This window comes from Zootoca vivipara, chromosome 10 (assembly GCF_963506605.1).
Source record: "Zootoca vivipara chromosome 10, rZooViv1.1, whole genome shotgun sequence".
NCBI lineage: Eukaryota > Metazoa > Chordata > Lepidosauria > Squamata > Lacertidae > Zootoca > Zootoca vivipara.
In genome coordinates this window covers 17,028,159-17,041,072 of record NC_083285.1, presented here as the reverse complement: position 1 = coordinate 17,041,072, position 12,914 = coordinate 17,028,159, and the positions used below count along the sequence as shown (strand labels likewise).

The following is a 12,914-nucleotide window of genomic DNA, read 5'->3' as shown; positions in this document are numbered from 1 at the left end:
TAAAAATTATTTATTGTTACATACGGTATGCATCACTCTCGAAGTCCAAGCCTTAGGTGGGGCCATCTGCAAGGGGACGCCTACATATATAGGCTTTTTCCCTACATACTGAAACCCTAGTTGGTTCCAGAACCCAGGGAGGTTTTGTGGCACTGAAAAAACCTACGCTCAGGAGGATTTCCCTGGGAAATGCCCACCGCTAGCATGCTTTGCACAATGTATGCATGAAGCAGCTACAGTGTTGTTTTCATACTTCCTGATCCCAGGGACCGGCGTCCAAGAGCTTGCAAGCATCAAACTCTGTTTTTAAAAGAGGTTGGTACTGTGCGGATTCTCAGCAGAGCTGCAGCCAATCAGGAATTGATGCTTGGGTTTTGTCGCATTTGTGCTTCGCCTTTCTAAGGCAGCCTTTCAGCATCTTTGTACACCAAGTAAAAACATGGGCTTCTGGCGGAGCCCATAAAACTTTTGGTTGTGGGTTTAAAAAACTTTATTTGATGAAAAAATATAATACTCAGAAATGTGACTTTTATTTCTTCTGAACATGAACAATGAACCTGCATGGTATTTACAAATAATTGCCTTGACGGTTGAGGATGCATTTTATTGCTAGACTACAGTAAATTGCTAAGAAGGAAGGGGAAAAAACATGGTATGAACAGGTTTAAAACAGTAAAGCAGCTCAGATTCCAGTCACCAGCGCTTCGTTTGGAAAGTTGGGTGGCTCTTCTGAACTATTTTAAGTCATAATTATCAGTATTGCTTTAATATCTTTAGTGCAAACAATATTTCATTAGTCCAACTGCAACTCTCAGTAACCAAGTCAACTGCTTGTTTTTAAAATGCTCCTACTGTCGGGGCGGGGAAGGCTGCCTAACCCTATCTGCCAACACAGCGCAGACTTGACAAGACTCTACACAAGAGTAAAACTTGTGGATCCCCTACAGCAAACACACCATCAAAATTATATTACACATTGATAAGGTCTCTAAGACCAGTGGGGGACGGGACAGTAGTTGTAGCTGAATTACATCTGAAGGGCTGCAGGTTCGCTGCCTCTGAGCTGTGTACAAGTCTAAAAAATGCACCCCCAAATTGGAACCCCAGTGGAGGAATGCAGAAATTAGCACCACTGCAGCCCCCACTACAAAGCAGAACCCAAATGGCCTGAGTCACTTAGGAACACGGCCCACAATTCTCACCAAGTACCAGCAAGTTGTGGAAGAAGCTTGTCTTTTGGCTTCCTGGAGGTGTTTTTTTTATTGGGGGGGGGCAGCAGGAAGAGAAGGAATGGGATTTGTGGGGGGGGGGGCACAAGCAGTCTGTGGATTCTAGCGATTGCCAGAGGTGTGTACTGTGCATGTAGAGCCCTTTAGAGCCTAGTCACAAAAATGTGGCACATTGATTTTCGAAACCATCGGTACCAATAGGATGCACACAGCTGCCATGTGGAAGATGGAGGGGGCAGGGGGTGGTGAAATGCACCGTAAACCAACATCAAATACCGGTATCGGTAAAGATGTGGTCTGCCCTTTTACACCCGATCGTTTAAGCGAGCTATTCAACTGGCAACCTTTTCAGTCGTATAATATAGGAGATGTGGTCTGTAAGAGTTCCCTTCCCCAAAATATTGAACCCCTTTCTTCAATTTTTTTACTTGTAGGGTAGGTAGCAAAACTGCCCGGGTTGGCTGATTTGTGTGCAGAGTTTAATTCCTAATAGAAATCAAGTCTACTTTTTAACATGCAATTGCTTGCTTCTAGAATAACACTAACTGCCAATGGCGGCTTTCTCTCCAATAGTATCTAAAGTAATTGGTGTGGTTGGTGGTTTATAGAACTTTAAAAGATGTCTAGCTGAACACACAGACACAAAGCAACTACATTATACTGCTCTATTAGCAGTATGTTTTGCTAACCAGAAGCATGGGCCACAGATAATCTAACAATAGCAACGAACGCAATGATATACATTGGTTTTCATTTTTAAAGGGTTTAATTGTGCTTCTTATAGCAGCCTACAATTTTGTATTCAACGCTCAACCTTTACCTATCTGAAGGTTTGAAAAGGAGGAGGGATCACAGAAGAATGCTGCTTTCAAAGAGGGCAGAGCATAAATAGAAGTTCGCATTTTTGGCTAAGGTTGACATATCCCACTAGATATGCACTTGCAGCCAACGTCACCATTGTTTGAGCAAACTACAACATAGCTCAGGATCAGTTCAGTTATTTATTGGGTACATTTAATGGCCTATGCTGGTAGATCTAAAAGAGATTTACCATAAAATAACCTGAACATTGTGCTTTTTTGGGGGGGGGGAGTAAAAGAAAAGCAAATAAGGAGAGGAGAGGAGGAAGATGCTTAGAAAGAGTGATTCCCTCGGTCTGGGCCTATGTACACATTTACACCCAAAGGAGGACCTCTGTTTTGACAATAAATAAATCGGATTTTCAAAAATGTCAATGCCCATGCACATTCTAAGGTGGAAACATGCTTGGAGAGTATTTACATGGGGCACAATCTGGCCGGATAAATCCCTGCACAAGTCCCATTTAAAATGAAATGCGCGATTCACCATGCTCATTTGCTCAGCTCCCATTCATTTTTATGGACCTTGAGCGAGATACTAGCCTGGAGGGGATGCGCCCATACATAGTAATTCTTCTTCCTCCATACAAAGTATTCTCTACCCAACAGCAGCAGAAAGTGCAGTTTCCCTCCAATGTCCTTTTGCACTGTAAATGTCCATTTGACGATGCCTTCAGTCCAGCTTCTGTGGAATGCAACCTTCCATCTCCACGACCTCTGGCCATCCTTCATACTTGTTTGTATCTTTGTTGTTCTTAATATGCTGCAAACAGGGTGGGTAATTGGGGAACAATTGCAACAGTCAAAATACTAAAGCGATAATTGGCTTTCAGCCTTTCAGCAAGAGACCCCCATATATTTACAAAATAAAAACTTTTTTATATAATCTCCTTTCATCTACAGTGATCTTGCAAATATATACAATACCACGTACAGTGGTACCTCGACTTATGAATAACTCTACTTACGAATGGAGCTCTGTCCGCCATCTTGGATGCGGTTTAGATAGGATTTTTTCGACTTACGAATGTGCGTTCGGAACGCATTAAATTCGTACGTCGAGGTACCACTGTATGTCACAACTGGTATAATAAGACTTTACTCCCTGTAGAAGAGCCCCAACATGTTTGGAAGTGTGAGCTAGTAAGATAAGACACCTAGTTAAGCTATCCTTGGTCAAAGGCTAAACACTTATTTTTAAAATCTATATTCTAGCTTTCTGTTTTGTTTTTTTTAAAATGATAAGGAAGCAAACATGGAGCAAACTTGCTGGTGTGCCTAAAACATGGAAGGTAGAGGCTTTTGGAAACGTGTGTAACAGAACTGAACTAAACATTCCAATTGCACCAAATGAAAGGGAAAATTCAAATGAACGCAGATATAACAGTTGCAAGTTTGCATACATTTGTACAGCTCTGTAATACAGAAGAGGAATGTGCTCCGGGGCTAATTTTCAGAGCCCGTTAAAAGCAATGTAGTTATGATCTAGGATCCAAAAAATGTGAGCGTTATTTGGGATGTTCCCGTATCTGTTAAAGAAACGGCAAGTTCCAACTTCCTTCTCGGGGTGAATGGTGGAAATTCAATGTGCTTTGGGATTATGTCAAAAGGTATTACTGAGACTTCTTGTAGCAGAGTAAGGTGTTTAAAATGCTGGAATGGCAGAACAGGCGACACCATTTCATTCTGCAGGTGGAAACCACTCAATGTTTCCCTATATTAAACACTTCCTGCAAACAGAAAGCCTGCAAAGTTAAAACTTCTCTCTCTTAAAGTGCTGGATTGCTAGTTAAAGATTGGTTGGTTTAATGTGCAGAAACATTAAAATGGGCACCCTCTGTCTGCAGCCTGAAGCAGTGCAGTCCTTTGTATCATCTCAGGATTCTACAAGGACATTCATTCTGCTGCCTGCGGAGGCCAAGGTGCGTCAGCTGTGAGTCTTTGACTCCACGTGGCTTTTCCAAACGTTAACCCGAGAACAAACCTGTTCAAATGGGCTTTTAGTCTTGATTCCTTTCCCGCCACAGAAGACCCAGTTGTCTCTGAAGCCAAGGTTTGTGATGGTTGTGCTTCCTAGTTCAGATATTAGTTTCCGAGATTCTTCATTAAGCCTTGGAAAAGATTCAAAAGGATTAATATACAAATGAACTGATAAGGTCCTGGCTGTATTAACCATGGGTTGCCAATGGGGTTGGCTTCTGAGTGTGCAACTTTCATCTGCCACTACCAGCATGACCAGATGTCAGGGATGATGACAGCAGCAACCTCTTGGGGGGGGGGTCACATTGACTGTCTGCGATCTACACAACTGATTCAAATAACCATTCCAATTCGTGTGCCATTCGAGTTGTGTTTACTTTGGGCAAAACGGTACAATTCAAGTCCAGTGGTGCCTTCACTTTGATACAGATGGATGCTATATGATGCCAATGCTTTAGATAAACTTCCATGGTCACTTAAGAAAAATACGTATTTCATCTAATTATCCTAGCCTCTCTTGGGCCACTACCCCTTCTACTTGCCCCCAACTGTAAACTCCAGAAGCATGGCCTACTCGAGGGCAAATGCACTGAAATTCTCAGGGATTTTCCTAGTCATTTTGCTTGATTATATAGCTAGATCAGGCCACGGACCTAATTAGATCCACAAGGACATTTTCTCAAAACCACAACTACCAGCCCCCCACCTGACATTGGAGAACAGGAGGCTTAGTTTGGTCAAATGTACGCTTCCAGAGCTAACACTAAATATGTAACTGGTAAATGAGCCACCACAGCATGAAAATTTGGGTCCCGGGCTTTTCAGACTCGTCTATAGAATCACAGAACTGTAGAGTTGGAAAGGACCATGTGGGCCATCTAGTCCAACCCCCTGCAATGCATGAATTTGCATTGGTTGCAAAATGTGATTATTATTATTTTCTGCTCTCCTACCCCACTACCTTGATATCCATGCTTTGGCAAAGTGTATCCTCTCCTCCCCACAAATGCTTAGGCTCAGCTGCCTCCTACAGATTGGGGAAATGACCTTAGGAGTGTCAAGCATTCGGAGAATTTGTGTCCTCCACTGCTACTATAGCAACTGACAAGTTAAGACATTGCTGCCTTAGTCCTTATCCATATGACTGATTCCCTATGTGTAAACAACCCTCTTTTTTTGGGTGGTCTTAGCAACTGCTTACTTAGTTGCGCCATCATCGTAGGTTGCCATTAATACGATTGTTCCATCTTTAATGGTCTTCAGAAAGTCAATAAGCGGGGCGACATCTAAACGAAACAGAAGTTTAGCACAACACAGTCACAATCGCATGCAGGGCTAAAATTTCTACATGGAACTTCCTTTCAAATAAGTTATAAGATGGAAAATAGCAATGCTAGTTAGATTAAGAGCCCAAACTAATTTATATTTAAGAATTACCCTTGAATGTTCTTTGCTAAATTTTGATGCTAAGTATTTGCAGACTGCTCAAAATTTCTATTTCTGGCGTTTCACAGTAGTGATAGGTGACATGCCATGGTGTTTAGCATTTGATGATAATGACAGCCAATATGTAATGGTATAGGCTAATGTTTTTAACTTCCTGCAAATGGGGAATGCTATCCACATTTATCTGTCTACTATGGAACTCCTGCAAGCCAATTACAAAAATCCTACCGTAGCAACCGTAGGGATGAGGAGCATGTGGCATCCAGATGTTGCTGGAACTCCATGGGCCCCAGCCAAAAGTAGAGAGATGTAGTTCAACAACATCTGGAAGGACACAGGTTCCCCAGCTGTGATCTTCTGGGGGCACTTTCTAGGTGCACACTCCATTCCACACATGGCTCTACTAGTTCTTTCCATTTCCCGCTGCGAGCTAAGAGTACTCCCGAAACGCACCCAGCCTTTTGCTGTGTGGATTTCAGAAGCACGGTTGTTGTTGTTTTTGGACCATTTATATACCGCTCGTGGGACCCAGGTGGCGCTGTGGTTAAACCACTGAGCCTAGGACTTGCTGATCAGTAGGTTGGCGGTTCGAATCCCTGTGACGGGATGAGCTCCCGTTGCTTGGTCCCATCTCCTGCCAACCTAGCAGTTCGAAAGCACCTCAAAGTGCAAGTAGATAAATAGGAACCGCTATAGCGGGAAGGTAAACGGCGTTTCCATGTGCTGCGTTGGTTTGCCAGAAGCGGCTTTGTCATGCTGGCCACATGGCCTGGAAGCTATACGCTGGCTCCCTCGGCCAATAATGCGAGTGAGCGCGCAACCCCAGTCGGTCACGACTGGACCTAATGGTCAGGGGTCCCTTTACCTTTACCTTTATATACCGCTCGTAGTTAAACAAAACTTTTAAGCGGTTTACAACATAGGTTAAGACATCTCAGAAGATAAACAGCAAATAATACCAAAACAAAAATAAAACTTAAACTAAATAGAGCATCCTCGTTCATATCAAAATAAACATTGCCACATAAAAATCAGCTGCGAAAAAAATGCAAGGAAAATCCATAGTAAAGGACTAAATCCAAGCATCCTCTAAAGATCAGGAAGCAAAATAATTAAAAATGAAAATGAGCTAAAAAGTATGAATTTCACATTTAAAACAAACAAACAAACAAACAAACAAACCTGATTTGCAAGGAAGCAAAAGAAAACCAACTCATTCTTCCCCACCACCGTACAGCAATCAATCATACCATTAAATGAATCAATCCAATTAAATGCCCAGCTCCCTATTCAGCAATTTGCACAAGCTAAAAATGCAGAGAGCATTCAGTTTTGCTCACACACACCCCAGCATATATATAATGTATTTGATAGTTGATGGGAGATTTTATATTTCGAGTCTGCAAACAACCTAGCAACGCCAACAAGTTTCAGATTCTGAGATTATTATTATTTTTAAATCAAAATGCAATTTTCAATTCTTATTATTATTTTTAAATCAAAATGCAATTTTCAATTCAAAGTTCTTCTTTCAACATCTGAGTGGGAAAACTTGCTTAACTACTTTCATTTTATACTGATTTTTAATATAAGAACAAAGTATTCCAGCACTTACCTCCACCCCACATGTCAAAGAATTTTGTATCCACCATGCTACCTGTTTTACCTAGAAAAGGATTAAGAAGTAAGTTTAATGCAATAGCACGTTTGAAAATTGCTACAGATGAAGTGAACAGATTTTGCTTACATGGAAGCTGCAAACAGCCCCTTCAAAAGGCACTGCATTGTTGTGCTTATAACAAAGCAAAGTGGCTTTTAACACAGCTGCCAACCAGCGACAGAATCTGGCTAAGTGTACAGGATGCCTCCATCTTTGGCCATTGCTTGACTTTAGCCATCACCAGCAGAGGCCACAAGCAATTTCCACATTTTTAAAGCTAGTGATTATCAGAATCTTAAAAGCCATTACACAAAACTTTGGTTAAGCTTTCACCCCTCCTCCACTGAAATTCTCCTCCAAACTAGTGGTTTTTTCCTTTAAAAAATATAATACCGGTACTAACAGATGCAAGTTGTCATTTTGTAAAGATTTTTAATAAAGTTATCGAGGTGGGCTGCTTACAACAGGGATGCAGTGTACACACAAAGATTGGATTATGTTTGGGGACAGAAATGTGAACTCCTATTGGCCAACAGTTTCATTAGCAAACCAAAATCACTGTGTAAACTACAAAAAACCACAATCAGAAGTGGTTTAAGAGTTTCATGAATGTTTTAAGAAGTAGGTACTTAGCAGGAATACCCCCAAAACTCTGCCCATTTGGGGCTGGACTGCTAGAGGACAACATCCTAGGAAGCAACGGGCAACAGTTCAGCTCAGAGTCACCCAATTATTAAGGTTTTTGCAAAGGGCAATGGCAGCAACCTCTTTTTGGAATTATTTTTAATGACTTCAGCAACTACAAAAAGGCAAGAGCGTGCAAGGATCCAATAAACTTTTATAAGTTTCACTGTGGTTTTGTTTCGGTGCTGTCGGCTGCCATGAAGGAAGGAGCGAATAAAACCTTTCAGTTAACAAAGCGAGAACCAGTGCCAGCCAGACCTTGTATTTTTCTTCTCAAGGAAATAGTCAATACATATACACTCTTTTTCCAAGTGTAGATCTATGTGTTGGCAAAATGGTGCCATCCACACACAAAGAAGGGAGGTTATCAGTAGCATCGGTGGAAGCCCAAGGTTTGCGGGGGGGGGGGAAGGGACCCTAGATGAAGAGGACCACCCCCCTGAAAAATGAGGAGTGGGCATGTGTGGGGAAAGCAGATGGTGGAATGGAATTATTCTGGAAGGACCCTGAACAGGACCACTCTACGCTGCAACATTTAGTTGCAGGTCACCCTAGCCACTTTTGAAAGTTACCACTGACTGTTCATTTGCAGCTAGATCCAGTCCTTCCAAATGTGAAATTGCCTTCTACTATGACTAATTCTCCACGCCAACATTCAGGCTTCCTTACTACTTGCCTGGAAATAATTGTAACGTTAATATAAGAATGCTGATATGGTTTAAAAACCCCAAACCAGTCACTTACCATTGACCAGAGCTATATTAATGCCTCTTCCGACGTTGTTTTTAACGCCACTCATCAACCTGAAACGAAAACCGCAGAGAAAGGGAATTATGACAAGCTTTCCCCCTCTGCAACTCCCCGCTGCCAACTGGAGGTTGTGGAGAGTACAGTATACTTTCTAACGATGTCCTGTAAGAAATGTTAACTTCTCCCCTCTGGGCTAAATGAAATTTGCACATCTTACAGGTACAGGAAGTGTTTGGTTCTTTTTCCATAATCACTTTAAATTATTACAGATGGCAGTCAGCATAACAAATTGGACTGTGCATCTGATCTAGTGAGCTAACATGCAAGAGGAGTCCATCCAGGGTCTACAATGAAAAGCTGCAATTCAGGGAGAAAAGTAATTCCACTGCCAGGAGCGAGACTCATCTAGCTACTTTCAAAATGCACAGCTTTAACTAACACACGTGCTTCGAGTTAAGCAAATCCGACTTTATTAACCCAATCTATGGAAAACAGAACCTCCTGTTATAAGACAAAGAAAAACATGCACCGTCTTAATCAACTTCCTGTTAAACAACAGGTCCATCTACAAAGCAGCTTTTCTGGCACTATCTTACAGAGCATAGAAAGTGAAACAAGAGCAGGGCTATAGAAGAGAAAATACTCTTGATATGGCCTTTGCTGGGTTATGGTTTGGGTTCAGCACACAGTCTGCACTCTAATATGCAGCACAATGTTCTTTATGGACCATCAGATTTTCTCAGCAGAACGGCGTTTGTGAGCCAAGTATTTTATTTCATTTTTAAGATACAGGTGTTTTTTTTTTTTTTTTTTACCAATTCTGTCGTGATTTAGCTACTGTGATGCAGAGGATTTACCACAAGGGGGTAGCAACACATCACTTTAGGTTTCTTGCTGGTAGAAAGGAACCTGAACAGGAAGATGGAGAAGTATTTCAAGGTCTAAAATTCCATTCAGAGTGTATGATTAACACTGCGTTTGTCAAACGTGGGTCCCCAGCTGTTGCCGGACTACAACTCCCATCATCCATAGCTAGCAGGACCAGCGGTCATGGATGATGGGAGCTGTAGTCCCAACAACAGCCGGGGACCAGAGTTTGAGAAACAATGGATTAACATTTCAACAGAGGATGCCTTTGGTGAGGACACCACCAGGTGAGCTTTGAGAAAGATGTTGTGTGACACAGGTGAGCTTGGGGATGCACAGTTAAAGAGCCAGATCTGAAAGCATCTCCCAAGCTGCAAGCCTTAAAAGGGACACTGCAGCCCTGCTCAGCACGGCCTGAATGCCATCTTAACTTATGAAGCAATGGAGGAAGCATTTAAAGGAGGCCATCAACCTCATTGGATACATCAAGAAAGACATCCCCTCCTGCTTCATAAGTCCCTCAGATGTCACCTGTGGTTCCAGATCACAACTCTGGCCTTTGGATAAGTAATCTAATCTTGCAGTGAAATAAATCAATCTGGAAGCTTTGGGGTGAAAGGGCAAAGGAGCAAGGAGGCTAAACAATGGCTCCAGAAGTTTCGAGAGAAATAGTGATTGAAAGAAGAAGAAAACTCTTAATATGAACATGCACAAGAATGCAAGACCAATTTGTTCTTTCTAGTAACTCTCAAAGTTGAAAGAGGAAAGCAGATGACCAGGGACTCCGGAGAAGCTGGGCCAGAAATACCCCCGCCCCTCCCAAAATAAGTTTGGAATATATCCAATTAAGATCCATTAAAAACAATGGGCCTAAGTTAGTCATGTTCATTAATTTCAATCAGTCTACTCTGAGTAAGGCTAGCCTTGGACTGGCAGGGCTGAGCCCTTTCGGGATGGTGGGGTACACAGCAGAACAGTAAGGAAACCATGCAAATATTTGGCATGGCTGTTAAATCACTAGAACAAATCCGTCCTTAAACCTTGACATTATCTCCAGCATTCCAGGGTAAGTTTGCATCCAGGATACAAAAACACAGACAAGTATGGAGACAGCTTAGGTTTCATTCTGGTACATTAAAGCAGAGTATGAGACTGACTAACTCCACTAGGGAAAATGGCCTGTGCTGATCAAAAAAATCTGCAAAGAGATATATGAGTTTCGGTGGCTCATCTGTGCCGATCCATGACGTATCCCGCCCCACCCCACCCCCAGCTCATCCCTGTGACTGGTCCCACTGTGTCCTGACCTATCCCGTCCCCTTCCCCCCCAACCCCCACCCAGGCGAGTCAGTACTTCCATTCGACCTAGTCTGTAAAGGCTTTGGCCTAGTATGTAAACGGGAGCTGAGGTGCTGTTGAGAGGGAAGCTTTTATAGGTGCAGTACCAGTGTAGCTGCCTCCAGGGGCCGCTGGTTTGCAACCTTGTTCTTTTCCCAGCATGCATTTTCGTCTGAGTGGTGTGTTTTGAAACACGGGTTTTTACCTGGCACAGGTGTGACATCTGTCTTTGAAAGTGGTACAGGGGGTCACTCTCATATTCACATGTGGCATTGTGTCAAAATTTGAACGCAATCGGTCAAGTGGTTTTGGTGAAAAGTGGATACTAACGGACATGGCCAGTTTACATTTTTATATCTATATAGATTGTGCTGGAAACTAATCTTACAGAAATGGACTTGAGTTTTGTATACATAAGTGGGGGTGGGTGGGGAAAGTTCTGCTACTGACCCTGATGATGAGTTGAAGCCACACGGAGAAAAGCGGCTGCCCCATGGTCACAAATGCTTCTAATCTTACAATGCCATTTTAATCACAGTGAAAAATGACAAAACCTAACCTACTACTGAACATTTGGGGCTGTATCCAACCGTGTCAATGCGCTGATGGTTAAGGTAGGCTTTTGTCAGTGGAGAGGGGCAGGAAGCCATTTCTGGCAATTCCTTCTTCCCCCAAGCCCTCCCAGGTCCCCCTTAAACCTCCAGAGGGGTGGGAGGACCCTCTAAAAGGCGACTACGGGGTGCGGTGCTCATCTCGCTTTCAGGCCACGGGAGCCAGCGTTTGTCCACATACAGCTTTCCGGGTCATGTGGCCAGCATGACTAAACCACTTCTGGTGCGACGGGACACCGTGATGGAAATGGAAACACCATTTACCTTCCCCACCACAGCAGTACCTATTTATCTACTTGTGCTTGCATGCTTTTGAACTGCATAAGCTGGGGCAGAACAACGGGAGCTCACCCCATTGTGGGGATTTGAACCGCCAACCTTCTGATCGGCAAGTCCAAGAGGCTCAGTGGTTTAAACCACAACGCCACCCACGTCCCTGGAAGGACCCTCTAGAGCACGTTGAGAGGAGATGCAGGAAGAAATGCCGAAATCTGCACCCTTTTGCCAACCGAGACCTGACTGCCAAAACCCTTTGCAAGTAAAAGAGTAGCCTCCAGCTTGACACCAGGTCTTATGACGTTATCCAAGGAGGAGACTATCTTAACAGAGTGCAGTTATGTGAAGCATGTGGAGCATACATGCATTAACATTCATAACCACAAGATACCCATAAATTTTTATTGCTTCCACTTTCCGCGCTGCCGGTTTGGCACGTCAGCACACAACTGGAAGAATGGATGTGCTTGCTTAAAAACAAACCAAGACGGGCTTCACGCACCCTTCTCTCGTACCATGCGTTTTGGTGCCAGAAACACCAGCTCTTCCCATTTCCCCTGGACTGGATCAGGTATTGTTTATTAAGAAAACTTATATCCTGGCAATCCAATGTAAAAACAGCACCCAAGGCACTTAATTACATTTCAAAAAATCCAGCACTGAAACAACTTTTGCGACGCCCCCCCCCAAAAAGGCAGCCAGCATTAAAAATTGAACTAATGAAAGCTGCCCCACCTCCTCCTGCAAGTCTGCCTAAGCAAAATCATCTTGACTTGGTAGCAGAAATGGAATCGTGAATGCGCCAATCTCCTATGGGCAATAGTGTTTGGTAATACCGTACACCATATATAATTATAGCCTGCTGTAGAGATCTAGGCACAGGAACAATTGCAAGCACTCAGGGAATGTGCCTTTTGTTTCCAAACTAAATTAAAGGCAATGTACATTTTCTATTCAAGACCAGAGTGAAAATTATCCAAAACTACTTTCCGAAAACCAACAGAAGAGAAATCAGGTGATACGTACACATTATCTTCTACGCAAATTTTAGGCCCCACGACATTGGCTGCTCCACTTGCCATTTTGAATGCAAAATGGTTCTCTGGACAAATTTTAGTCGTTCCACATTTATATCTCGGGGGTTTTGTAGCTTTGGAGGGAAAAATAAAATTCCATTAGCAGAAAAAAACGATACAACATCAGATGTTCTCTT

At 42.9% G+C, this 12,914-nt stretch overlaps 1 protein-coding gene across 2 annotated transcripts in view; it reads right to left on the bottom strand.

Moving 5' to 3' along the window:
- Window positions 1–1,296: 1,296 nt before the first annotated feature.
- Window positions 1,297–12,914, bottom strand: part of FAM3C (FAM3 metabolism regulating signaling molecule C) — a 33,663-nt gene continuing 22,045 nt past the window's right edge. For both annotated transcript variants that reach the window (XM_060279573.1, XM_035127304.2), the window contains exons 5-10: window positions 12,728–12,851; window positions 8,604–8,662; window positions 7,131–7,181; window positions 5,271–5,355; window positions 4,074–4,200; window positions 1,297–2,852 (exon numbers count right to left, since the gene is read on the bottom strand). In XM_060279573.1, coding sequence (XP_060135556.1) covers window positions 2,763–2,852; window positions 4,074–4,200; window positions 5,271–5,355; window positions 7,131–7,181; window positions 8,604–8,662; window positions 12,728–12,851 — 536 coding nt within the window. In that variant the 3' untranslated portion in view covers window positions 1,297–2,762. The remainder of the gene's footprint in view (window positions 2,853–4,073; window positions 4,201–5,270; window positions 5,356–7,130; window positions 7,182–8,603; window positions 8,663–12,727; window positions 12,852–12,914) is intronic.